This window comes from Lissotriton helveticus, chromosome 12 (assembly GCF_964261635.1).
Source record: "Lissotriton helveticus chromosome 12, aLisHel1.1, whole genome shotgun sequence".
NCBI classification, from domain to species: domain Eukaryota; kingdom Metazoa; phylum Chordata; class Amphibia; order Caudata; family Salamandridae; genus Lissotriton; species Lissotriton helveticus.
Window position 1 is genome coordinate 726,770,445 of NC_136073.1, and position 27,172 is coordinate 726,797,616.

The following is a 27,172-nucleotide window of genomic DNA, read 5'->3' on the forward strand; positions in this document are numbered from 1 at the left end:
GTCAATCGTTTTGGTCCAAGAAACTCAAGGACTGGTACCTGTTCTGGACCGGGACTTGATAAACCATCCCATTAACAGGCGAGAAAATGTTATCGCAGTTGAGTGCGAAATTAGGAGTATGTGGTACAAATCTGTTACCACTAGGAACAGGATTTAACAGGGGCATGGGCAGGTTAGATCTGCCACCATTAAGTACAGGGTTAAAAGTAGGTAGCAAAAATCTGTCACTGTTTGGTATAAAGTCGGGACTGGAAACCCCATCTCTATAATTCCCGGGAGGCAACCTATTAAGATGATTATAAAAGTAGCCCAAGGGTCGTGCAACTACATCAGTTTCAGACTGTGTTAAAGCAGCTGCTCTAAGTAAGACCGTCGCAACGTGTTGGGGGTGTTTAAAATTAATGATCACACAGTCACCCCCACAGGTCTTCCTAGTGTTACCGATCCAGTTAACCCTTCTGGTAGATATAATTTGGTCAGAGTAGTTAACTGGGAAACCAAGGTGACGATTTAACCATGAGACCGTTTTATTTGTTAAAGAATCTCGTTACTCCTGAGGAGGTGTGGCCTGATTTAGGGACAGGACATTAGTTAAAACCACGACATAAGGTACACACTCCGGAGGGAGGTCTACTGGGCGATTTTTTTTTATACCCACAGACACCCCAGCGGAACCAGCTACAGCTACAGCAGCTGATAAGACTGGCGGCTGCATGGCCCTGTCTCTATTTGGTGCTGGTAATGTGCTTGCACCAGCAATTGCCCCTACATGCCCTGGAGCCGCAGATGTGGCCACCGATATCTGCACTGGTCAACCCATATTGCGGGCTGGCAGTGATTTTGGACAAGTCAAAACAGGTGTCGCCTGTAGTGATTGTCTTCCTGTATTTGGGCCATGGGAGGCAGTATTCATATGGCAAGGCCTCCCCTTATCTAGCTTGGGAGCAGGTTGAGGACATGTAGCAACTCTAGTGGGTAGTACGGATTGGTCCAATTGGGCTACGTGTTGATCCACCACAGCCCCCAATCTCAATACTTCAGCCGACAATGCATCAATTTTAACTAATAAAGGTTCCACAACCGACTTCAGTTTATCATCGATACGACTCACTAACAAGTCAAATTGGTTAACATTGATGGTAACACAATTGTCCTTAGTAGGAGTCCCTTTATCACCAATGTTCTCCTTAGGAGTGGGGTCCTTTTTATTCCTGGCCGAGTGACTTCCCCGTTTAGTATTGGTTTTCCTACATGCTCTCATGAAACGTGTGGCCCTAGTGGTTTGTTGCGGGGTGCCATCTGGGATCTCAGATAAGTCTGGTAGATCTTCCACTGCAGTAGGATCATCTGGAACCTCTGCAACAATGGTTCCAGCATTAATACTAATGTTATTAGTCTCGACTGCCACATTAATGTCGTTTCTACCCTCATTGGTGGGGTCCAGTGATAGGTCAGGTGGAAGATCAGGTAAATTGCCTTGCCCTAGCGATTTTCTTCTGTCGCTGTTAATTCTGCTGACAACTTTCAGCAGATAGTTGTCCGTTAAGGTGGTTTGGATAGACATGGTTGGCAGCGGGTCAAAGTTACTAAACAGCACACAGGGGATCGAAAATGCACAAACCACACAATCCTTGCTAGCTGATTGGAAACAATTATCAGTCCAATGAGTGTGGATTGGCAATTACTCACAATTACAGCCAAGAGGGGTGGCCCGTCCCGTCCTCCGTTGTCCCCAGACGGCCACAGATGGCCCCGCCCTTGACCCGGGCTTCACCCGGGCGCTCCCGCGCGCGACTCGCGGTGCGAGTGGGCAGTTTCTGCTTATCAGCGCCTCCGGCCGCTCCTTAGCGCGTCACTGGTGCGCCGCCCCGAGGCTGCTGGGGCTGGTAGTCCCGGTGTTCGAGGTCCGTGAGGGAGTCTCACGGCTCTCCCTCTCTGCACAAAAGTTCTTCCCCCGGTGCTCCCAGGCAGGGTCTGCTTATCAGCGCCTCCGGCCGCTCCTTAGCGCGTCACTGGTGCGCCGCCCCGAGGCTGCTGGGGCTGGTAGTCCCGGTGTTCGAGGTCCGTGAGGGAGTCTCACGGCGCTCCCTCTCTGCACAAAAGTTCTTCCCCCAGGGCCGGCTCATTTCGGGAGAGGGGTGCACACTGACCTTACCTAAAAAACTTGTTTTTATCTGTTTTTGACAAATCAGAAATTCCCCTTTGGGTGAATTGTTATACCATATATACTTTCAAACACAACAATTAATTCAAAAGGGAGCAAAGAGGAAAAAATAAAGTTGAACAGTTTATTCAATTAAGTTTTAAAAACATAGAATATCCTATCATCAATACACAATCAATATAAATACACAATTTATGCAGAATAAAATCACAATATATAAAAAATATACAAAATACAAAGATGGGAAGCAAGAAATAAGGAATAAATGAATCCTATTATCATGAGATAAATACAGTAGTCAAAACGTAATCACACTCTGACATCTATATCACTTTTACAGTCAGGGTTGTTACTTCATGGACTTAACGTATTTCAACTCAAAAGATGCATTCTTTGTGTTTGAAAGTATATATGGTATAACAATTCACCCAAAGGGGAATTTCTGTTTTGACAATTGTCTTCTTGGTACCCTACCCCTTTGGTTGTTGGGGCCCCTCTCTTTTATTAGAGGTTTATCTATTTTTGAACCAGGACGCCGATGACTGTTATGTATCTCGACGTTGCTCCCTCCCAAGTAACTTCTTATATTTATAGCGGTCAGATGAGAGCAAGGGCACTACATTTGAATCGCCCAGGGCGCGTTCTCCCCAAAGGTTCTGGTTGTGCGAGTCCTGCGCATGCGTAGATCTGTGCGTGTCGCCGTTCTTGTAGACTGGGGTTTCTATTTCCTCCACCTGTGTCCAGTAACCTGCGTGCAGACTTCTGTTTTCACTGTACAGACCGGCAAAGGGGGTTCTTGCCCAGCGCTTGTGAATTGAGTACGGAACTCGCAAGCATCCCAGTCCGCGTTCGCTGCACTGCATCGCCACCTAGTGGTATGGATTCGAAAGCACAGGTGTAAACTCAACTATTTGTGTCAATCGTGGTTATATTTGGAACGAGGCTTAGAGCTGGTCATCTGGCCATAAAAGTGAGCAGAGCCTGGCTTGACCCTACATCGAAAGCAAGAGGCAAGCCACCAGGGGCGCAACTAGAGCCAAATTTCGGAGGGGGGGGGGGGGGGCTGAATCTTTAAACAACAGGCAGAGTGGAGCTGCAGGGGCTCTTAGAAGGGGTGAAACAACAGCTCGGCCTCATTAACATGCAAATGGTCTTTTAAAGACCCGTGAAGTGCTCGGGTGCGGCTGTGTGTGCTAGGGAGCTGTCTGAGCCCGGGCTGTCAAACACGATGGGGGGTCGGGAAGGGGGGGGCTGAAGCCCTTTGAGTCCAATAGGTGTTGCGTGCCTGCAAGCCACCATAACTGCTGACATGCCACAGTGGCCGGCGAAGTCATAAACGCTCTTTAAAACATAATGTGTTTTTTACTGTTTGTAAATTGAATGGATCAGATTACACGACTGGCGCATGTGATGTTTGCATGATCACGCATTTAACCCTCCCTGGAGGATTCGGTTGTACATAGTGATCCTCCTGAAGGGTCTGTAAACTCCTTTTCTGGGTAGTGGGCTCATAAACTGGAAATGCACCACAAGGGGTGCTCCTCGTTCCGAGTCATCTGGAACAAGGTATCCTGTCCTGGACTTTATTGTGGTAACCACATGAATTCTGCGTGGGTGTTGTAGTCGTGGTTAACTTCCATAATTATACTAACATCCCTGAGACCAAGGATTTGTGACTTTAAACCCTCAGTACTTCAATCACTGTCCATGAGGACAGAGAGCATGGTGACCCCGCCATGACAATCTTCGGTCCAGCCGCACGCTATCCGCACAGTGTTGGGATGGCGTTGGTTGCTGGAAAAAATGATGGACAGAGTGCTGAATGAATCAAACTTTCACGCCAGTCAAGAGATCTTGGTAAAATCCATCATTCTTTTGCTCACTAAGCCACCCCAGTTTGGATCCAGCCATATGCAAATCAGTCTTGACCCTGTTCCCCATGGGAATAGTCAGCCTGAACTGCCAAGCTGGGTCCTCTCTGGACAGAATACAAATATCCTGGGACTGGTTTCGGGGTAACACCCTTCATCAGCCAGGCTAGCTTGACTCCAGTGGCACAGCAAACAATGGACCCACATCTGGGCATACCCATCCCACTTAGGGTGAAAAGTGCTGCTGCAACAAATGATTGATGGAATGCTGAATGAATCACACATTCACCCCCAGTCGAGAGATCTGGGTTAAAGGTTAGGATGGGACAGAAAATGGCTCCTGGCACCAAAATAAGAGTGGCCCCCTTTAGTGAATTGGATAGCTATAAAAGCGGTCCATGTTTGCAAATTGGGGCAGTTTTGAACTTGGAAAGATTCATTGTACAAGTCTTTTTGAAAGGTATGAAACACTGCATGGATTTGACGTTGCTGTAGGCAGCTTTTCTTTTAATAGCAAGGAAATCAACAGTGAAACCGAGCCCATCAGACCATAAAAAAGGCCAAATAAAAGCCAAAAAACAGGCGCACACAGTGGCCCATGAGATAGGCCCTTCATGCAGTGCCTGGTTGACCTATAGGCCAGTCCAACCCTTTGGATCTATGGACCCCAACCACTGGTAGAGGATACCAATGCTTTTATGCAGTTTAATTGAGAAATTACATGCTGTGTGATGGAGGATGATGGCACTTGCCACAGGTTATTTGCTTGATTATCCCGTTTTGAGTGACAACGTCACAGTGGGCGTGTGCAGAGAATGGCCAGGGGGCGTCCGAAACATGCCCACTCATTAATTCCCCAGCGCCGCGGTCAAGGGGTTAATAAAACCATTGCAAAAACGCATAAAAGGAGAGAGGCCCTCAACAATCATTGCTAAAATCTTTAAAAGAAGTATTTTTCTAAAGTGCATATATTTTTTTTTAACTCAAAGTGAAAAATCAGTTGCGGCCTGTGCATGTAAGAGTGGTGAGGCAGAGCAGGGGTGGGAGAGGTGAAAGTGACAAACGACAGGATAGGGAATGTAAAATAAATAATTACATTATTCCACTCACCTTGCGCTCGACGCATCGCCGACTGAGTTTATTACTTAGTGTTCAAATGATTTTCGTCACTGATAAAAAGACCACCTTGGATTTGGCTGCTGGCAGAGGAAATCAGATGTTAGGAGTGAAACCACAGGGGGCAGAGGCATCGGAATCCCAACAAAGGAAGGGCAGTTGACCCAGCAGGAGGGCAATCTGGAATCGCCAATGCTGTGGTTTATTCCTGGATGAATTATGATGCAGTTGAATCTTGGTACCCAGGGTCAAGGCCAGGAACTGCTGCTCTTGGGCATGGAATTCAAACCCTGTGGTTTGGTACTTGGAAAGGTATGAATGAACGACTGAATAAAAGAACCCCATAAAGCACATACAGACACCAGAAGGTGTGGCGCTATTAAATAGATATAATGTAATAGGTAGGGTATGCAGTTCCTATACCGTAAAGTAATAGAGTGTCATGACCAGGTCAATCAAGTCACAGAAATCAGTAGAGCAAGAGCCCTCACACACCCAGAAGGGTGTCATGCTTCATCACTGGGCGAGCTCCACATTGGGCCGGTGCTGCAATGCCCGAAGGGCAACCATAACAGGGCTCTTGATGGGAGATCTTTTAGGTATGCTGTTTTGTAATGTGTGAACCCTGGGTGTGGGGCTGATTAGTGTGAAAATTATTTTGTCATCTCTAAATACTAGAGAGGTGCAGATAAAAATAGGTCAGAAGGTCCTCTAAAATACTTTTATTAGGTGAGTCCCCAAGCCAAGATGTGACAAGACCACATACAGATTCCAACCACTATGCCCCCAAGGGTTGTCAACTGACCCCATTGCGGGTAGGTTGGGCTTCCTCCAGTAGGAGCAAGGCTACTTGCTACTTAAATAGATACCGTTTGAAAGAAATGTAAGGTGTCAAAACCAGTAGAACAGACCAGTCCTAAACTTTTTTCTAAATAATGTTGGATTCTCAGTTTGCGTAAGAATATCCTTCCACACACATGGAGCTATGATTGAAAACTGCATTCCTTACGTTCTAAATACATTATTTGCTGTATTTTAGGTGCATGTCAGGGCCTACAAAGCATACGTTAACAAGCACTGTCGTACTTGAAGCTTTGAATTGTACACTTTCCATTCTACAAAACATATACCTGTCCCAAGATGGGGGGGGGGGGTGTAAGGGAGAAGAGAGGAGGAGGAGGAGGAGGAGGAGGAGGCTGCTTTGCATGTCGTCCTGTGCAAGGGGCATGCTGGATTTAGGGTAGCGCTTTACTTTTCGGTTGGCGGTCTCAATCGTGTTGCTCATCTGGCACGAATTAGGTCTTCCTCTACTAATTGCATTGCTGGCAGCAAGACCTGAGGAGTTCAATGGTCCTGGCTGACCTAATGTTCCCTGTGCAGTGGGTGAAGTGACACCGACGCCCAGGACTAGCAATACCCTGGCGATTCTAGGATTGACATACCAGATTATAAATGTTTGTGATTGGAACAGAATCCACCAATCTGGTTGCTGCACTGGAATATTCTTTTAAATTCCCTGTCGCACCACAGCCCCCGCAGCTAAAGCCGCCTGCTTGAAAACTTGCCTGACATCTGATGAGATGCGTGAAAGGGGGAACCCTATGCATTCAGTGAAGGCAGAAGCTTTGGGAAGAGGACTACTACAGTGGTCCCTTGGGAAGAAAGCAGAGATGTTATGTTATGTTATAAAAGATTTATACCGCGCACTAATACTCTGGAGTGTCCTGGCGCGTAGGTGAACAGTGGCATACGTGTACAGTAATATTAAATCAACTGTTTGAACAGGAAAGTTTTAAGAAGTTTTTTAAAGATAGGAAGCTGGCGGTGGGCTCTGATGGCGATTCTTGCCCTTGAGGCTGTGAATGGTTCTTCACTGTGCTGTCAAGGGGAGATTAATACAACCTTTTTGGAGTACTATGAACGTATATATGTACTTACAGGGCCCACTGCCTCTCCGCGACCAGACCTCTTATGTCTGAATCCCACCCAGAGGAAAGTATCTTGAGATGCCTTTCACTTGGTAAGAAATTGACAAAGGTATTTGGTAGAAGCAAGCCCACTTGGTCTGATGCTCCACTGGTGAGGTTTATGACGTGTAGGGGTCTACAGAGCCCAGGTTTCCTCAGTTGTATATGCACACCAGGTCACTGGGCAGGATCCCAATGCCCTTGCAGGAGCCCACATTGACGCTAATGACTTAGCCAGGAAGGGAACTCACTCACAAATGCCCTTAACGTTCTGAACTTGAACTAGAATACTTTAGGGAATCTAATGGCTTTAGAGGTCAGACAGCGATGAATTCCTCTGTACATCTCTAGCAGAGTGGGGATATCCCGCGCTGTAACTCAACCATTAGGAGACATCTGAGATTTTCTCCACTTGGTTGCATCATTAGACCCTGAGATTGCATTTGATATACTGAAATGGAATTACTTGTACTGTGTCCTGCAGTTGATGGGTTTTGGGCCAGATATGCTTGCTGGACATGATTGTTTTATTCTGAGCCTTTATCTAGGGTTAAACCAGAGAGTTCTCCCATCATTTGTGGGTCGAGCAGAACACCTTGCAGCATTGCACATTGTCCTCAAACCTGTTGAAGCTGTTCATCTCAACTAGCAGAATGTGAAACGCAGGAATCAACAGGTGCCCTGGCAATGGACCGTCCATATGGGCTCTCCGGAAGACCGTGTATGGTACATATGAATGATAATCTGCTGTATATCCCAGACCCAATGGCAGGCTATCAGAGTATCTTGGATGAAACAGACTGGCTTGACCCGATTGCAGGTCTTCATGTGAATGAAGGTTAGTCCTGCATGCTGCCTCGCCACGAATGCTGAACTGAACCGGGTTGCGCCCTTCATTTTTGGTTAGGCTTTGCATGTTTTTAAACACTTAAACGTGTTTGTGCATCGTGCAGATGTACAACTTGTGCAGTGTAACCTGGAGGGCAGTTAAGGCTTTCTGGGGCTCTGTTCTTTTTTTTTTTTCTTTTTTTTTTTAAACCCTCTCTCTGGGAGATGGACAGAATGGCTCTTGTAAAGACTGTGGCCCTCCCTCACCTGTTGCATTTTTTCAAGAGTTTGCCAGCCTATCTCGGGACACCCTTTTTAGGGAATTAAATGTCTTACCTGATCTTGACCGATGATAGGTGGAGTGTATCCCTTCAGAAGACTGTAACTTCTGGTTGAGACGGCTGATCTGGGAAACAGCCTTAACAACGCGGGCTGAGCCATGCATGCCATTTCCCCGCAAGCCGGACCACGCATATGTGTGATTAAGGCAGTGTGCAGTCTAGACTCTGGAATGAGTGGGCAGGAAGAGGAAGGGTCGGAAGAGGACGCAGTAAGGTAAGTGGGTCTTGGGCTGGGTTTTGTGGGGGTGGAGAGCTCGTTTTTCGGGGTGGGGTAGTTTTTAGGGCTCGGGGAGTCGGGTTGTTTATAAGGCAGGGCCCATGGTTTTAGGGCTCAGGAGTGGGTTGGGGTCATTTTCAGGGGTAGGGGTCAGTTTTTAGGGCTCAGGCGGGCTTTACCACACATGTCCCTTTACCAATCACGTCTTTACCACAAAATTGCGTTGTAAAGGCATCCATGGTAAAGACATGTGTGGTAAAGACTCATCATGGTTTAAACTGCGTGGTTCAGGCATGTGTTGTACCATCATACAAACGGCTGATTTGGGTCATCCTAACCCTGAGCTTACTTCTCTTGCCAGCGCTGCTCATGCATATGGCCCGATGACTGTCAAGTGATGTGTAGCCAAAGGGAACAAATCTTGCCAAGGAAACCAGCAGCACCATTGCTCCCCAACTTGTGCCCCAACGGCATGACCCGTGGTCTTGTGCTGCACTGAAGGAGGAGAGGTTACAGGAGGACCAGCACAGTACACTATAGCCCCGGATGGGATTGTTGCAGATGCTGCATAGAGTTTGAACGTCTCCCTGTGGCATACGGGGGTCGGGGTCTTCACTGACGGGCGTCCGCTGTTAGGCCGACCCTCAGCACACACTTTTTGATCTGAAGGACTATTTATGAAGCCAGTTGGGAAGTTCCTGTTATCTGCAGCTTTGACCCAAGCTGCATGCCTGACTTGGAGGTGAACATCCAGGACCTTTACCTCATGAGGTCCAGCATACCCTTCTGGACTGTAGAAGCGTGGTGAGGTGGGACTAATGGGATTATTCATCTGTATTGTGCAGGTTATTCAAACAAATGCTGATCTCCTTGGAGACTGAGCATGATAGAATAGAGCACAGCCAGGTGCATTCTCCTCTGACTGCATTCTTTGGCAACATATATAGTGGTATCGTATCCGCCTTCTGCTGGCAGGAGGCATTAGTTTACATACTCTCCTAAATCATAAAGAGATTTTCACATGGGCATTAACCCAACCAGTTGTTGCCTTACAATTATATAAAAATTCTCTGTGATATTCTCAATACTGTTGCCCTACGAACACCACTGCCAGGTTGGCCGTAAGGGCAGTAGAGTACTCTACAAAACTATTAAATAAATAAAAGTAAAAAAATAAATGAAAAAGAATACATAGTCTCCTTCCACAGCCAAAAGGATCTTCCCACAGGACATTAACTAGAGGTTACCCAGTGAAATTAAGTAAGAGCGTACTTTATTTACAGCATGCCGGCCAGAGGCTTAACCATAAGATACAGTCACATTATCGACCAAGCTTCAAAAATGTTTTCAGTTAGAGTTAAATATTATATCTTCAGCTCCTCCAATGAGGAATGGACCTTGCACACAAGTCTATACAGAGGTCTGCGTTTCACATCACTGTGACCTCAAACTCACGGGCGGGACTCTTCAATTTTGTAGTAGCCCTCCCATCCCCATACATATGGGCAACACAGAGTTCATCACATGAACTTACTATATACGTGAACAACATATGTCCCAGAGAAGAGTCTTCTTCATCATAACCCAAGAGATACAAGGTGGAAAAAAATAAGTTTGATACCAAGCCTTATAAACACAATTCATGAATGGAATACTTACTTTGAATCGTGGAATCTTGTTATTGCACAAAAATGGAGAAAAGAGAAAAAAAAGGGGGAAAAAATAATGCAGGTGCCATACATACACTGAATCTTTTTTTTTTTTTAAAGTCATATAGGCAGAAAATCGCATACATACTAAAAAGCCATTTTGTTGTAACGAAACATGTGATTTTGAGAATCTCTAAATATGGGACCACAGAAGTGCTTAGTACACATGGCTTTTCTTCTCAGACAATATGTATTTTCGAGTCAGGTTTTCTTAAGACGCCTCAATATACTCCACCCTCTTCCTTCAAAGATTCCCAATGTAAAGTAATATATCTATTTCCTTTGCACAAGGGCTGAAGGATGTAAGATTCAGATCAAGGGACCTGACACTCTACTTCCACCCACTGGGTTGACACATGATGAGATTTTGGCACAAATTGTCTCAAAAGATATCAACCTCTTGCAACGCACAGCCCATTTCACATGTATGCTTATGGCCAGTACATCCACAAAACCAGGTACAGTGGAAGCCGTAAGCTGCCACTAGGTGTTTTTTTTAAATTTATTTATACATTTTATTGTTAACACCATGTACTCCGAGTACACAGCCTCAGGCCTACAACCTCATGGGCCGGCCACGTAATATATCTGTGGCAGATGAATAATACTCACTATTGTACACAGCCCATATGCCGACAACCCGGGGGTCCGGCGGCGATGTCGTTAGATCATCAGATCGATTCGCGGTAGCCACCGCTATCAACACTAGGCAAGGGCATCATGTCTCAGAACGTATTACAGCTGCGAGGGCCACGTCTGCCTTCCCCCTCGTTATTCCGCAGTCAGCATGCAGGAAAAAGTACGTCCGTGACTTAACAATCAACAAATACCTGCCCCAACCCCACAACTAGCCCTCCCCCTCCCCCCCGACTCATAAAGAGCAGTGTGTGCGGCTGTAGGGTGCACGCTCCCGTGCTGTCGAGCCCTGCGCTATAGCCGCCCTCAATCTCTAAGCACTCTTCCGCATCGTCTGCAACACACCCTCTACTGTATCCATTGAGCATCTGTCCCCAGTGTGGTAATCCAACTAACTTAATGGTGAAATTTCGTACGTGTCGCACCCTCGCCTGTCTGTTTCACGTCCTCAGCACTCTCCTTCTCACCCTGCAAGCATTACGTTCTCCTAACCATTCTCACGACCACAAACTCACTCCAGACAAGGTTCAAGCATTAAGTGGTTATTGTCTTTCTGATCTCTCGTCGTTTCCTCTAGGCCTGCAGACTCCTCACCCTCCCTTCCAAGAAGGTAGGATTGATACAGGGCCCAAAAGTTTTTTGGGCGGCTTTTGGGGGATAGCAGTTCGCTATAGTGTTCCGCTTGTGTACTACAGTACAGCATGTCCCTCGCCCATCTGCTTTTGGTTGGGAGCGGGCCTCTCATCCAACAGGGTGCTACCACTCTCCTCGCCATTAGCATCCCATATCCATGAGTCTACGAAGTGCTACGGGCAGTCGCCTGGAGTTGCCAATCAGCGCCAGGCCCGGTTCCGGGGGGATGTCAACCTCCAGTATTCTGCTCATTTCCGAAAACACTTCGCCCCAATAGCTCTGGACATCCGGGCAGCCCCACGCCAAGTGCAGAAAATCCACGGTAGAAGCTTGACACCGCTCACAGTGTGCTGTGGACCTCAGCCCGTATCTGTGGAGTCTCTCCGGGGTGTAATACACTCTCTGCAGGAATTTAAAATGAATCACTCTATGCCTGCCGTTGAGCGATATATGCTTCATGCTTTCGCAGTAGTACCGCCATGTCTCATCATCGAGTGGCACCCCTAGGTCCCTCTGCCACTCCAACCTAGCTTTTACAAGTGAAAGTTCCCTTTGTGTGCCAGCCACTCGATATAGATTCGTGAGGAGCTTCCGAGGCTCCCTAGTCTTGATGACGTAGGTCAGTTCGGGGACGTCCGGGGGCTCCGCCATGTCCGGACCCAGCAGCTCCAATAACGCACTTCTCGTCCTGTGGAAGTGGAATCGCTGCATCAGTGGGATGTCAGCGCGATCTCCGCACACCTGTGTCCAGGTTTTGACCACGCTGTCCTGTAAAAGGTCACCCGCCCGGCGGAGACCCAACTTTGCCGACTCTCTAGTGACCCCCCTTTCCGTCATGGGTGGAAGCCATATCATCCATTCTATCGGCATCTCCGGAGAGTATAGCAACGCACCTCCCGTCTGTGCAGAAGCGAGTGCCATGCGTGGTTAGTAGCAGTAATGGAGTCTAACACCCCTATTCTGCGATTAAGTGGCCTGCAAATTGTGGCCGGAAGTGCCAGTGGCAGCGCGAATAGTTTCTCCATACGGACATGGGGGATCAACGTATCCCCGTGGATCCAGGTGTGGAGGTGTGCAGCCTGGGCCGCCCTGTAGTAGAGTTCAAGGTCAGGTGCTGCTAAAAGCTGCCACTAGTTAACGGCACAAACATATGGTAATGGTTAGAGAAAAATGTCTCCTTGTGGATGTGTATGCTATTCTGCTATGAGCTGCTACACAAAAGGGTAAACCCGGGGTGCACAACACCTTCAGACATGATTCTAAGGTTTGTGCACATTCAATGTGTGAGCGCTTACACACTAGTGGTGTCAAGCTTGAAAATACATACAATAATGTATGAATACACAGGGTTTTCTTGATGCACAACCAACCGACAGGCAGCAGAGTGCTGTTCAGAGCTGAAAAAAGAGAAGCAACTGGAGTGAGTCTAGGCAGGGGGTTCTGGATTAGTATTGGTCACTGTACCACTGACCGTGGGTCTGGTCTGCTCGGACCTCATTATCCCAAAGGCGCAAATATGGACAGCTAAAGGTGTACCCAAAAGTCTTATGGATGATTCTTAAGTTTTGTCCCGTTGTATATGCGGGGAGAGGTTTCAATAACTGATGCAGTGCGGAGCATGTTTTGGGCTTATTGCGGTAAATTTCCTTCCTAGTTATTTTATAGAGGAGGAAAAAGGAATATGTAGTCATGAGTATGGTGGAAGTTTGAATTGGTTTGTGTAATGTGCACACCATGAGAGCAAGGATGAAGGATGCTCAAGTAGGAAGTAATGATGAGACCATAGAAGGATTGATAGCATGGTAAAGTTTCCATTTGGCTTTCTGAGGCTCAGATTTTGAAGTGGGACCACCAGTGGCTTTTCTGAAACCACAGAGTCAGTGAAGTTGGTCCAAGTCAATGATAACCCTCGCCTTTGCATATTCAGTGGGTCAGATATTTCTACGGATGAGTGATACCTGCAGTGGGAAGGTGCTAAAGGTGGACCCTGAAGTTGGTGAGGCTTGGGACAGTTGTTAGTCGTTTGCTGCCCAGTTAGACCTATTTTGTAGGAAATGCCTGCTATGGAAGTCCTCTGTAAAAATGTGATTGAAGACTTGCGTGGGTAACAGCCTGTGCATTTCATTTTGATGACGGGGTTTCCTCCAGCAACATTTGCCGAATTGCTTTGTACCTTTTCTTTCGTCTTAAAAAGTGTAAAATCCTTTCCCGAAGCCTGTACAATACTATGTTAAAATTCATAAATGCCGTAAGTGGGAGGTTGTCTCTGCTTTTACGTGTGTGTGCGTGTGTATGTGTGCGTAGAGGTCTCTGGTCTTGCTTTTTCTTAGCATCCTTCATGTTATGAAAATGTTTTTAGTACCGAATTTGCGGAATCAGTTTTATGATCTAAACACAATGACTGAAACTCATGAAACCAAACATTTGTTTTCTTCAGGAATCCGAGAAGCAGCATGAAAAGGTTGTTTCCACCTACAGAACCCATCTTCTTCATGCAGCTCAGGTGAGATTCAGGGTAAAGCTCTGGGGTGGGGGGGGGACAATAAATACCCGCTCTGGTCACTTTTGTCCTCCAAGTCACGCACAATTCCACCTTTAAAGCACATGGGTTCTGTTGCCAAGATGGAGGCCTCATATTTGGATGTTTTCCACTGTTCTCTGCTTGCAAGTCTCCCATTATAGCCTCTGGTGCCCCGGGGGCGATGGCACATGGGCACGTGATGTGCCTTCCCTTCTGCACATGGATCTCAGTGTAAGAAAGGGTTGGGCATAGAGGCTGTGCTTGATAGGCGCATGGCCCCACAGGCTGGATCTCATTAGTAGGGGATGGGGTGGCTTGAGTGAAACGGGGACAGGAGCTTTGACCGCGGGGACAGACAGTAAGAAGTGCTTGGGGCACATGGACGAACCGTGTGATGTGAATGATAACAGGTAGGAACTCGGTTTCTGGACAGAAGCCTAGGGCATGTCTTCGGAAAATGTGAAGTATCCAGTGCATGGGGGTAAATAGTGTGAGGATCTTGGTACTCACGGACAGCTCAAGGATTATATGCAATAAAATATCATGTGTTGGAAGGATACTCCCAGACACATTGTGGTATGATTTGGCATGCCTTTTGAGCATCCTTGTGCCAGATGTGCCTGCAAAACAGAGAGGTTCTGCTGTCGAAGGGCTGAGTGAGAACTGAATTTTTTTTGCACATTACATTCTTGCAAAATCCTCATCAAATCGCAGTTTCACATATACCTGCAGCCTGTTGCAACTCATAAAAAGGCAGTATATTGAGCTTGACATTCACAGACCTTGTAGAAAGCTTGAGCCACGGGTGCATGTGAACGGGCAATGCAGTACGTATTTGTAAAATAAGTGCCAGGGCTCTGACCAGGAGTCCACTGCAGTTTGCACCACCCATTGCCCCATCATCGCTGCCAATGACGGTACCAAAACAACTACTAACCATCTCTCTTGCCTGCAAGTGCCACAGTTCAGACCATTCCAGGTCCCCAAAGCTAAAGGAATGTTTGGGGAGGCAGGTATTGTTTATTTTTTAATGTACATTTTATTCATAAACAACCTTTGTCCTGCTCATCTCTAAATTAGATGAGCAACGCCACCATGTGGCAGACTGTCATAAGTGCAGTATCAGTAAGGTTCTGGTGGCAGTAGTTATTCTGGTTATATCTGTGCCCAGATCTGTACCAAGAGCTGTGGCAAGAGCACACCAGAAACATCAATCCCTCAGATGGGGACGGAGCACTCCACATGCTGTGCAGTAGCACGTTGTTGAATGCTGCGCTCATAGGGCCAGGGACTGCCTAAAACCCCCAACCTACCTTTATCAAACATTAACGTGACATGAGAGGGATTTCTTTGGCAGCGTGGGTCGTACAACCCGGTCGTATTTTATTAAACCTACAAATAAACAAAAATGGAAATAAACAATATTTACGTAATTACGCAGAAAACTTTCCATGACATTGATTACAATTGATAAATACAGATATCAGATGGCTAACCTTAACATAAATCGACGACAAGGTATTTCCTATCCGAATCTAACATATCAACCATAATCATACAGTAATTACTTTTCTGCGTATCCTATTTGGGCATACGGCAAGGTCACTAACTGGTGTCAGATCCTTATCAAATAACAACGCCCTCTAGTTGGAGTGCGCATGCGCAGAGGGCCTGTTTACCGTGAGGGTACCTCCCCTCCCGGTTACCCCCGTACGCTCTATTAACTCCTTTAAAGGGGGGCCCTTGCATCTCTGCGACGTTTACTGGCGTCATTGTGCACGTGCAGGGTGGCCAACCAGCCTAGAGAAAGCATGACTCCCCCGCACCCAACTAGCCAACAGGCTGTAACTGCCCCTGGAGTTCTAGGAGAGACCACTTGTCCCTTCTCTTGGGCGACCCCATTCAAGAATGGCGCCGCCCTCTAAGGACCTTAAATTTACAGCTCACCATTCATGACCTTACCGCCACAGGCCAGCGTAGTTGACCGACTATCTGGCCCCCCCAAACGCTTACTGAAAGGTCATGCCCTGTCTCAATGTGCAACTAAATAAGATTCAAGGAAGATTTCATTCCCTACGTTGGACAAATGGCCGCCGCCTTTTTAAGAAGCATGACTCCCCTTCCCGGCACCTCCAGATGCACCCATGGGCTATAGTCTGCAGGTGTGAAGCTCTAGATAGCCTCGCAAGTTTGCTAATAATACTTTTCCCGAGTGGCTCAGTGCCCTCACAGATTCCCATCCCTTCCATTGGAATCTCTGCAGACTCTGTGCCAGGATTTACCCCTGGCATAGATGATTCAACCCCCCCCACTTCAGTGATTAGTGTTTCGACCAGCCCCCCCTTCTACCCAGGCTTTCACACTAATTCCCCAACCCCCCATAAGTACAGGATAATAATGCTAAGGCTGGCTGACTCAGAGGAAATTGACATACCGTCTTGGAGCCACTAAATGACCTTGATTGATAGCCTCACGACACGCCCGATAAACGCGTTGCCCCAGACAACTATACTCATTGCTGGTGTAGCTGCACCATTTAGAAGGTTACCCAGGGGCTGCCCTCACAGGACCTAAGGTGTCCCATAAGCATAACATGGAATCCGTGAACAACCTACAACTGACCACTATGTTCTGAGATGGGCTCTGCCTCAGCTTATCCCCCTACTACGGAGCAACCCAACACTGTGCAGTGTCCGCGCTATGATGGCGCCTGCGAGCACAGGTGCCATAATGGCAGAATACCGTTTAACAACAGGGGTGTTTGAGGTGTAGCTTCTGCTGGAAAGGCATACACCTGTAGGGCAGAGTACTGCTAAAATACCTCAACTGGCAACAACCAATGGCTGACACACTTATATTCAACCAATATAGTGCATGAACTGCGTTATGATGGCACCTGCGAGCACAGGCGCTGGAAAGGCCTATACCTGTAGGCCAGAGTACTGCTAATATACCTCGGTTGGCAACAACCAATAGTTGACACCAGCCGCGGCCCGTGGAGGGAGTTCGGTGGGGCAGGGAGGTGGTGCGGGGGAGGAGCAAGGTGGACAGGGGTAAACACCGGAATATGGACAATTGGAGGTAAGCAAACAATTAAAAAAATTAAACAAATTTCGTAGCGCGCGTTGCATTGCATTTTGCGATGCATGGTGCGCTACGAAATTTGTTTTATTTATTAAATTGTTTGCTTACCTGCAAATATCCATATTCCGTTGTTTACCACTGTCCACCCTGCCCCTCCCCCGCACCGCCTCCCTGCCCCACCGAACTCCCTCCACGGGCCGCAGCTGGTTGACACACTTATATCCAACCAATATAGTGCGCACCATCTCACTCATGTATGCTTGCACCTCGAGCTTTTCTATTGATCGCCCACCACATTTGATGCCGTCGGTTGCCACTCAAGTTCTGGATCTTCCTGCCCCATTGCCTGTCCACCTCTTGTATTCGTTGTGATGTGGAGCGCCCCCCGTGTACCATAGTCATGGTTTCAGCCATCCATAAATTAACCAAACACAGATGATTAGTGCTTTTATACTTTGGATAAAAGATACAACATGGGCCGCACTTTACATGCCAGCCCTATAGACTGCAACATGAGACTGTATCTCCCCCTTGTCACCCACACTCCCCGCCCAAGATGCGTATGCACTGTGTGACATAACACAGATGTATGACAACCTAGACATCCTAATGCACTAAATGTGCACGATCCCACAGGAAATAGGTACAGTGTGACAACACAGGAATATCATGCATAATTGCGTAGGTAGTGTGTGGCCCACACGGGCATCCACTGCATAAGTTTCCAGCACAAGGCACAAAGGGTGCCCAGTTACCACGTGACAAACCCCAGCCATATAATGTTTGATTGCACATGTAAAAGGGGTTTACTGATACCGTGTGACACCTTTGCCTTCCATAAAGAAATAAACGCAGACAAACTATTATTGCTCCTGACATTTGGTAAACAGCTAGCCATCATCTGCCAAACAACCCAGCGGAGGTAAGTCTGTGATACATTTTACCGGCCGACCTATGTGGATGGCAAAACCAGCTGCGATTCTACCACTAGCATTTTTTTTTTCGGCCCTGTACCTTTCTAGCATTCTGCCAGTAGATCCCCAATGCCACTCATGGTACCACCCGTCACTGTCACCATTCATACAGATGCCATATGCCCTACCGGCACCAATCAGTAATGGGCCTGAAACTAAAAAGGCGTCTAGCCTCTGCCCATGCTGGGCAGAAGGCTAAGACCGAGGTAACTGTGAGCCCGGGGGCTAGACGAAGGAGATTCTCCCGCTACTCACGCGACCCTCCTGTCATTATTTTTGCAACAACCTGGCTGACACTTCTACTGTCATGTTATTTTATTGGTGTCTGCTGCTCAGCCCAGCATTGCTGAGCACCTGCTTTGAACAACTGTAATTGGTCTTGCTTTTCTTTAGTACACCCGGCATCCTGAAACTGACCCTGGTTAATAAGGCAACCCATATTACAAAGATGCTTGGGTTATCTGGTTAAAATGATAACTGTGTTTACTAGAGTCACTGGTGCATGTGCCCAAACATCCCGATATAGGGATTCTGGCAGGTGGCGTGTGGCTTTCATCAGTGCCATCAACTCGACAATTAGCAAGGGCAGTAAACAAAGGACTGCTGGATTGTCCAAAATAATACAAGGAGACCGGGTCTCAGAACAATCAAACCGTCACGGACACCAAGGGCGTACCTTGACAATGCCAAAAATCTGCACAAAACATTGCAACACAGACAGTGAGGCACCGCAGCGTAGAAAAGTACATTTTTACACACAGTATTGGCTGTGTTACAAGAAGTTGCTTTCTGTAGAGTTTCTAAGAATACCTGCCTTGAAACATGTGAACACATGACTTCGACTGGTTTAAGTTTACCCCTTCTGGGAGATGGCTGGCATTCCTGATGATCTTAGTGAGTCTGCCACTGGTATGCACTCTGATACTGAAATGTTACATAAGCCCTCAACTAAACCCCTGAATAACCATCTTTGAGCTTTCTACCATATAAACGACCATGTATTTGCCAAGTTGACGTTTCACCAGTAGGCATCTTGGTGCTGAATAACCGATAATTGTCACCCAACTCAATGGTATGCATGATATCCAACTCAGAGGGCTAAATGGACCCACCAGGATCTAAAACTGCGACCTTGAGGTCAAACCCAGGCCCCTATAGTGGACACATCAGTCCCCTAAGCCACTGGACCTAACCCAATATTGAAGACCGCCGTAGCTGGGGAGGGGGCCCTCCCTGTGTAACCATTTTATTGCCTTCAGATCTATACATACGATGAACTCATCATACACATTCTGCACGCACAATCTGTAAATATGACACTAAGTGTATTATATACCTATTGCACATACTGAATATAAACATGGGGGTATGTCTGTATGTATCATGTGCCTAGTGTATACTTAGACTACAAAACACGGTACTGTGTGCTCCCCCTCGTCCTCAGTGTAACACATACAGAGTGCACACCTACGCAAACTGTAAACATGGCAGTGATCGCCTTGAGTGTTTAGTGCACATGCCAACTGTACTTAGTACACACACAGACGTACCAGAAACATAACGTAACTAGTGCCCACCACTAGATACTGCAGTGTGTTTATTGTGTACTCAACGCATACACGCTGTAAACTTGACACTGTTCATCCTGTGCTTAGTGTACACACACATAAAAAATCACTATAACAACGAATTATGCATATCCTGTGTGTAAAAGATAAATGGTCGATTGTCGACTTTACCCATGATTCTCTTATCCTGTGTCTAAAACATACAAGTCACTCTATCAACCTCACACGTCTTTATCCTGTGGTTATTACATGGACACACACACGGACGCACTATGTATAAAGTGTTGTGTGTGTCCTGTGCCAAACATGCACAAGGACACTCTGTGTAAAGTTTATTTTGCGCTTAATTTCTTTAAGGACACTATATAAGCTCTACACTGCATTTATCACGTGCTTACCACACACAAAGATACTCTGATAAACCCACCATAAACAATGTATTAAGTTTATCTTGTGCTTAAAATTTACGCATGCGAGTATAATGTTATTAGTGCATACAGACACACTCTTAACAATGCGTTGTGTTTATACGATGTATATATACATTAAAGTAGTGTAAAGAACACCTACAAAGGCCCTGCCCCATTACAGAAAGGGCATCGGCAGCAGGTTGTTGTTTCCACAATTTAACGGAAAGGTCAAGTGTATGCTGTGAGAAGTTGGCCTGATATATGATGCTCACTAGTTCTAGTGATCACCTTGTATCAGTCCAGACAACCCTTATGGTGATTGGTTGTAAGTCAACCTTATAGACCAGCTATCCTAATGGTAGCATGGACAAAGCAGTCTTAGGCTAAACTCTTTTGGCATGTGAAGCCAGCTGTTTTACCACAATATAACCCCTTGAATACCAAGTGAAAGGACACCACACAGGTTGTTATGAAAATAAACAGTATATTTATTAATAACAACACCTCTGAACTCTTTATGAGGTCAGAGGGCTAAGCACATGACAATCTCTTACGAAAAATACTACAAGTTGCACAAAATTACAATGGTGCCCTAGGGGCACGACAAACCATATACTAAGTAAGTGGAATGTGAAAGTCGATAATAGGAATGGAGCTGTCCAGAGGCTGTAGGATCGATGGGACCACACTACACTAACTTCAGGTAAGTAATAGGAGGCCCACGGAACGCGTGTGCAGAGTGTGAACTCACACGTGAGATGCGTAACAACGTCTATGGACAGTACAGTTCAAGTTAAAGGTGAGTACGGACAATCCTGACTAGGTAGGACTAAAACGACTGTGGAACTGGACACTAGGATAGTTAAACTACCCTTGAGCACTGAAATGCTCTTGTTACCTCACCCATGGGCCGCGGGTGCATAGGTGTCAAAGTGCGTCGGGTTCTCGCGTTGAAGTCAATGGAGCCTGAAAGAAAGATGCTGCAGGCGACCAGGAGGAAGATGTCCGGTGCAATCCAAGGGTGGATTCTTGAAGAAGGAGACCTGAAAGCAGAGGGGACAATGTTCACAGTCACTAGCCAGTGACTGGAGTGGAACCAGGAAGGAACCAGATGTCGTCGTCGCGATCAGGTGAAGAGTGGACGCTTGACTCTGCAGCCACGTGGACCAGGAGGCGTCTTCGATGACCAGGATGGAGGCACGAGCTCTCCCACGCAGGCTCTCACTGTCGGCGGTGTCGGATCCGGGATTGGACTCAACAGGCCTTGGCAAAGGCAATCCACGTGGTGAGTGAAGAAAGCGTCTGGTGCGGACTAGGAGAGTCCGGGGTGCCCCTCTTTTGGAAGGGAGCAAGGGCCAGTCTGGAGCAACCAGACCAGCAGAAAAGATTCAAAGGTTCGTCGTCTAGGAGGCCACTAGCCAGCCGGCAAGTGACCAGACAACGCGTCGAGCAGCAACAAAGCAGAAGGGCCCCACGCAGATCTCGTGGATGCTGGAGGGCTGATCTTCGGTGCAGGGGCTGTTCGGGGTTGGGGCTTCTCAGTCCCCAAAGCACTTGGTCAAGTTTACCTCGGGAGTTGTGCTGGAAGCGAAGTGCAGGTTCGTTCAAGATGGCCGGTCCCACGTGTCTCGTCGCACCCACGGGTCTCGGCTTTGCTGCAGATGTAGGTAGAGGTCGGAGAGGTCTGGGAATCCGGGTCTCGTCGGGCTCTGAAGTCTGGATCCTCGAGGGAAGACGACAAAGTGAAGCCGCTGGACGCTTGATGGTGCCTGCAGTTGCAGGGTGGACACTCCTTGTCCACAAGGGAGATTCTTCAGTCTTCTGTGGAGCAGAACGTCGAAGGCCAGAATTTCTTCTTGTTGAATAGTTCAGGATAATCTAATTTGGAATGGGACCAGCTCCTACCTTTATTCTCCTAAAGGGGGCTGCACTACTGACTAGGTCCCTCCCCAGGGTGGGACCAGGAAGGGGGGTGGCTACACCCCCTATCCTTTGTCCGGTTTTCCGCCAGAGCTGGGGCAGGGATGCCCCAGCAACTGGTTTGAACCGGTGTATGCACAGGGCACCTTGTGTGCCCCAGGCATGTCTCATTCCTTTCAGGCCTCCCTACCTCAATACACAAAATCCTGTCTGGTGTGGTGCTAGCACCTCCCAAGGCAGGAAACCCTTTGTCCAAGCCATCCTCGCTGGAAGGACTTCCAGCAGCAGGAGGTCAGACTTGTGTCTGTGGTGGCAGCATCCATTTTGTGATGCTGAGGCTCGAGTTAACTTTAACCGGGATTCACAGTTACATACATGTCGTGTCCCTCTAGAAGGGTGGAATGCTACCCCCGTCGCCAGAATTGGCGAGGGGGTAGTATTCCAAATCGTATGACACCTTACTCGACATGTTTTGATAATGTTATACCAGAGTTAGCATTTAACCGCGAGGTTGATAATGCACTTAAGAGTATATGGTATAGCGTTATCATGGAACAGCTATTAGGACTTGGTTCCGCAAGCTGCAAACGGGCTCAGCTCATGCCAGAGCACCATCTCACATAATTCCAAGCACTCTGCCTTCAGGATTGATAAGGCCTTCCATAGGAGTGACTGATAGGAATAAATTTGTCCATTTTAGGGTTAGATATAGGTATACTATATCTACAGCAAAGGGTGTTTACACCACCTTGCCCCAGCTGTCGTGCAGCCAGTTGTGTCAGTTTTGGATGGCCAGCCAGGGGTGGCATAATACATGCTTCAGCCCCTGGTAGGCCCTGGATACACCTATGCCCTGGATACCTAAGGTATACTGTACAGGGACTGATAAGGTGACTCAGTATCCAATTAGATATGTACCTAGGGTACATGGAGTCCATTTTAACAGAGAGAGCAGGAAGCCTGGGGTCCTGAATAGCAGGATCCCAGGCCAACTAAGTCAAAAACCAGCAAAACACCAGGCAAAAAGTTGGGGGTAACCATAGTCAGATATCCACCTTCCTACGTAACCCCCCCCCCCCCCCCCCCAAACGAAAGGAGATAAGGCTATCCTTGACCAGGTAAGCCTATATTGCCTGAGTGGCCATATGAGAAGGTGCATGCACTGGCATGGTTACCCCCTATCTTATGGTCCACTAAGCAATCCCTCACCCTAAGGGTACCTGAGGGTCTCCACCATAGGGAATCTCTACCTGTGGTGTGTTTTGGCAAAGTAAAAGGCTGGTGCTGGGATGGAGTACTGAAGTGAGGCTCCACTAATGTTGGGCTCAACTTCCTCCAATCACTATCCACCATGTATGCCTTTCTTTCCAGGACTGAGTTGCTGTATGCTCTCAGGGTCAACCTCTGGCTACCTAAAGCTGGAGGCTGGGTCCCTCTGTTTGGCTTACTGGAGGGACAGGGCAGGTTTGGGGCCCTTAGGTCCCAGGTTTGGCTGTGCCCAACAGTATCCATCTGTGGGAGGTCCCTAACTAATTTTAGGGGGGATCCCTCAGGAGTTTGTTTTATTTTCACTTGGCTAGGACTACTAGCTCCAGTGCCCTTAATCTGCTGATTGGGGGGTTCTTTTGGACAGGGGGCCCTTTGGGGTCCACCACTGGCCTCCCTGACCTCCACAGCCCTGGGCTGACTGAGGCAGGGTAGAGAGGGGCAGGTTACCTGCTCCAGACTGGGTCCCACCTTGGAAAGGTCCACTGACATCAGGGGTTCTGCCAGGCTAGGCCTGACTACCTCTGGGGCAGTTCCTTCACAAGGGGTAAGATCAGTTCCCTGAGGAGGCTGATCCTTTCCTAAAGTCTGGTGGGAGGGAGATTTTTCTTCCTCCTCAATGCTCTCTGTTTGAGTGGAGTGATCCATAGTTTCAGGCTTCACAACACTATTATCAGTCTGAGTTTGGGCTGTGGCCATCACAACCCCACCAACCTTTTCAGGAAGGGACTCAGTTTGGGTATGGGCTGTTACCATCACAGCCCTGCTAACCTTTTCAGGGAAGCAATCTGTCTGAGATTGGGCTGAGACTGGCACAACCCTCCTAACCTGTTCAGGGAGGACATCTTGGACTGGGGCTGTGGCCATCACAACCCCACTAACCTTTCCATGGAGGTTTACCATTTTAGAATGGGTTTCTTGTTCTACCTCAGCCCAGGCTGAGATCTCCAAATCATTCCCCAGTAGGCAATCTACAGGCAAGTTTGATGACACTGCCACTCTCTTGGGGCCAGTGACACCTCCCCAGCTGAGATTTACCACTGCCATGGGATGATTTTTCTGCACTCCATCAATGTTTGTCACCTGGTATGTGGCACCAGGTATAAGTTGCCTTGAGGGGACTAGGCTCTCAGTCACCATGGTGACGCTAGCCCCTGTGCCTCTATAGGCCTCAACTTTCAGACCATTAATGAGGGGCTCCTGTCTGTATTTGCCCAAAGTGTTGGGACAATCAGTGAAGTTGGCAAACCCCATACCAGTCTCACAGACAAGAGAGTCTGAGTTAGGGGACCTGGTTAGGCCAGAGTCCCGAGGAACTCCCAAAGTAAATCCACCCAAATTCTTGGGGGCACTCCCACCACCTGGGGGATTACTACTAGTAGTAACAGGAGGCTTGGGAGTGTTACTTGGGGGTATGTTCTCCTTATTGTTGTTGGCCCTTGGGCAACTACTGTCAGTTTTCCAATGGCCTACCTGTTTGCAGTTATGGCAATAAGGTTTCTTCTGGGTATTGGAAGGATTCTGGGACCCACCCCCCTCAGAGGATTTTTGGGGCCCTGGTGTGGTTTGATCTGTAGATTTATTCCCACCCTTCTCTTGAGGCTTGGTTGATTCCTTCTTTTGGTCACCACCTTGGTTCTTAGGCCTAATCCTGGTTCTGACCCATTTGTCTGCCCTCCTACCCAATTCTTGTGGAGAGGTCAGATCAGAGTCTACCAGGTGCTGGTGTAATAACTGGTTCTGACAATTATTTAAGACTTGCTCTCTCATAATTAGATTATACAATCCTTTGTAATCAGTAACCTTACTTCCCAGTAACCAGCCTTCCAAGGCCTTAGTGGCACAATCAACAAAGTCAGTCCAATCTTGAGCCTGAGTTTTCTGGGTATCCTTGAACATTAACCTGTACTGTTCAGTGGTTAAGCCAAACCCATCAATCAGAGCAGTTTTCAAGACTTGGTAATCATTAGCATCCTCATCTCTAACAGTGAGGAGCTTGTCTCTACCTTTGCCTTCAAAGGAGAGCCACAATATAGCTGCCCACTGACTCTGGGGTACCTGCTGTACTTTGCAGGCCCTCTCCAAAGCAGTTATCCACTTGTGGATATCATCCCCTGTCTTATAGGGGGGCACTATTTTACTCAGGTGTCTATTATCAAAACCCCTGTCTCATTTCCTAGGGATATTGCTGCCACCAGTGGGGACTACCCCACTCAACTGTTGCTCTCTAGCAAAGGCAAGCTTCTCTTTGGCAAGGGCAAGTTCTTCCCTTTGGATCCTCAGATTAGCCTGCTTCATCCTTGCTTCATGCTCTCTCCTCTGAGGGGAAGTCATTCTCCTCTGAGCAGAGGCATGAGAGTGCACAGATCCATTGGAGTCCCTAGAATGAGACCTATCTCTTCTAACTCCATAGTTAGGCCTGATCAGGGTCAGTACTGGGGGTCCCCCAGAACTTTCCCTATGTAGGTCTAAGTTGGCCCTGGTTAGTCTGCTGACTATCCCAGAACCATTGTCTGCCTTATCCCCAGACTGGTCTTCTTCTTCCTCCTCCTCTTCTACATTCTCTGTTTCAGGGAGGTCTGGATCTCCAAGAGTACCTTCTAAGGCTGGCATGCTCCCATCTGTGTTAGAAGCCTTTCTAGCATCATATGTCTCTAAGAGACCTAACAGAAAGGGAGTGGTATGGTTAGAACCCCGTTTCAATTTCCTGGAGGTACACAATTGTCTCATCTCCTAGAAACTGAGAGCTGCATATCTGGAAAGGACCTGTGGAGGGTCACTAACCACAAGGGGAGTCACTGAGGTCTCTCCTGTGGTAGACATGCTTTCTAGTGAGGTGTGAGTGATGCACCTACCTACACTATGGGTTTTCCTACGGATCCCTTGCTAAGAGTTGTAGTCAGGGTGTGCTAGGCCCTTTCTACTACAACAGCTGGTTCAGTAGAACTCAGAGTATTTCTAAGCTTGTTATATGTACCTAGGTACCTTATGTGATCTTTCAAATGATATTTCAAGATTATATTTGGTAAAAACAGCAACCTCAAATCCCAACCGCTGCACACCAATGTGAGAAGTTGGCCTGATATATGATGCTCACTAGTTCTAGTGATCACCTTGTATCAGTCCAGACAACCCTTATGGTGATTGGTTGTAAGTCAACCTTATAGACCAGCTATCCTAATGGTAGCATGGACAAAGCAGTCTTAGGCTAAACTCTTTTGGCATGTGAAGCCAGCTGTTTTACCACAATATAACCCCTTGAATACCAAGTGAAAGGACACCACACAGGTTGTTATGAAAATAAACAGTATATTTATTAATAACAACACCTCTGAACTCTTTATGAGGTCAGAGGGCTAAGCACATGACAATCTCTTACGAAAAATACTACAAGTTGCACAAAATTACAATGGTGCCCTAGGGGCACGACAAACCATATACTAAGTAAGTGGAATGTGAAAGTCGATAATAGGAATGGAGCTGTCCAGAGGCTGTAGGATCGATGGGACCACGCTACACTAACTTCAGGTAAGTAATAGGAGGCCCACGGAACGCGTGTGCAGAGTGTGAACTCACACGCGAGATGCGTAACAACGTCTATGGACAGTACAGTTCAAGTTAAAGGTGAGTACGGACAATCCTGACTAGGTAGGACTAAAACGACTGTGGAACTGGACACTAGGACAGTTAAACTACCCTTGAGCACTGAAATGCTCTTGTTACCTCACCCACGGGCCGCGGGTGCATAGGTGTCAAAGTGCGTCGGGTTCTCGCGTTGAAGTCAATGGAGCCTGAAAGAAAAGATGCTGCAGGCGACCAGGAGGAAGATGTCCGGTGCAATCCAAGGGTGGACTCTTGAAGAAGGAGACCTGAAAGCAGAGGGGACAATGTTCACAGTCACTAGCCAGTGACTGGAGTGGAACCAGGAAGGAACCAGATGTCGTCGT

At 47.5% G+C, this 27,172-nt stretch overlaps 1 protein-coding gene across 3 annotated transcripts in view; it reads left to right on the top strand.

Moving 5' to 3' along the window:
- ANKRD35 (ankyrin repeat domain 35) overlaps positions 1-27,172 on the top strand; it is a 1,062,691-nt gene that overhangs the window by 1,025,180 nt on the left and 10,339 nt on the right. For all 3 annotated transcript variants that reach the window (XM_078670748.1, XM_078670749.1, XM_078670750.1), the window contains exon 12: positions 13,920-13,985. In XM_078670748.1, coding sequence (XP_078526874.1) covers positions 13,920-13,985 — 66 coding nt within the window. The remainder of the gene's footprint in view (positions 1-13,919; positions 13,986-27,172) is intronic.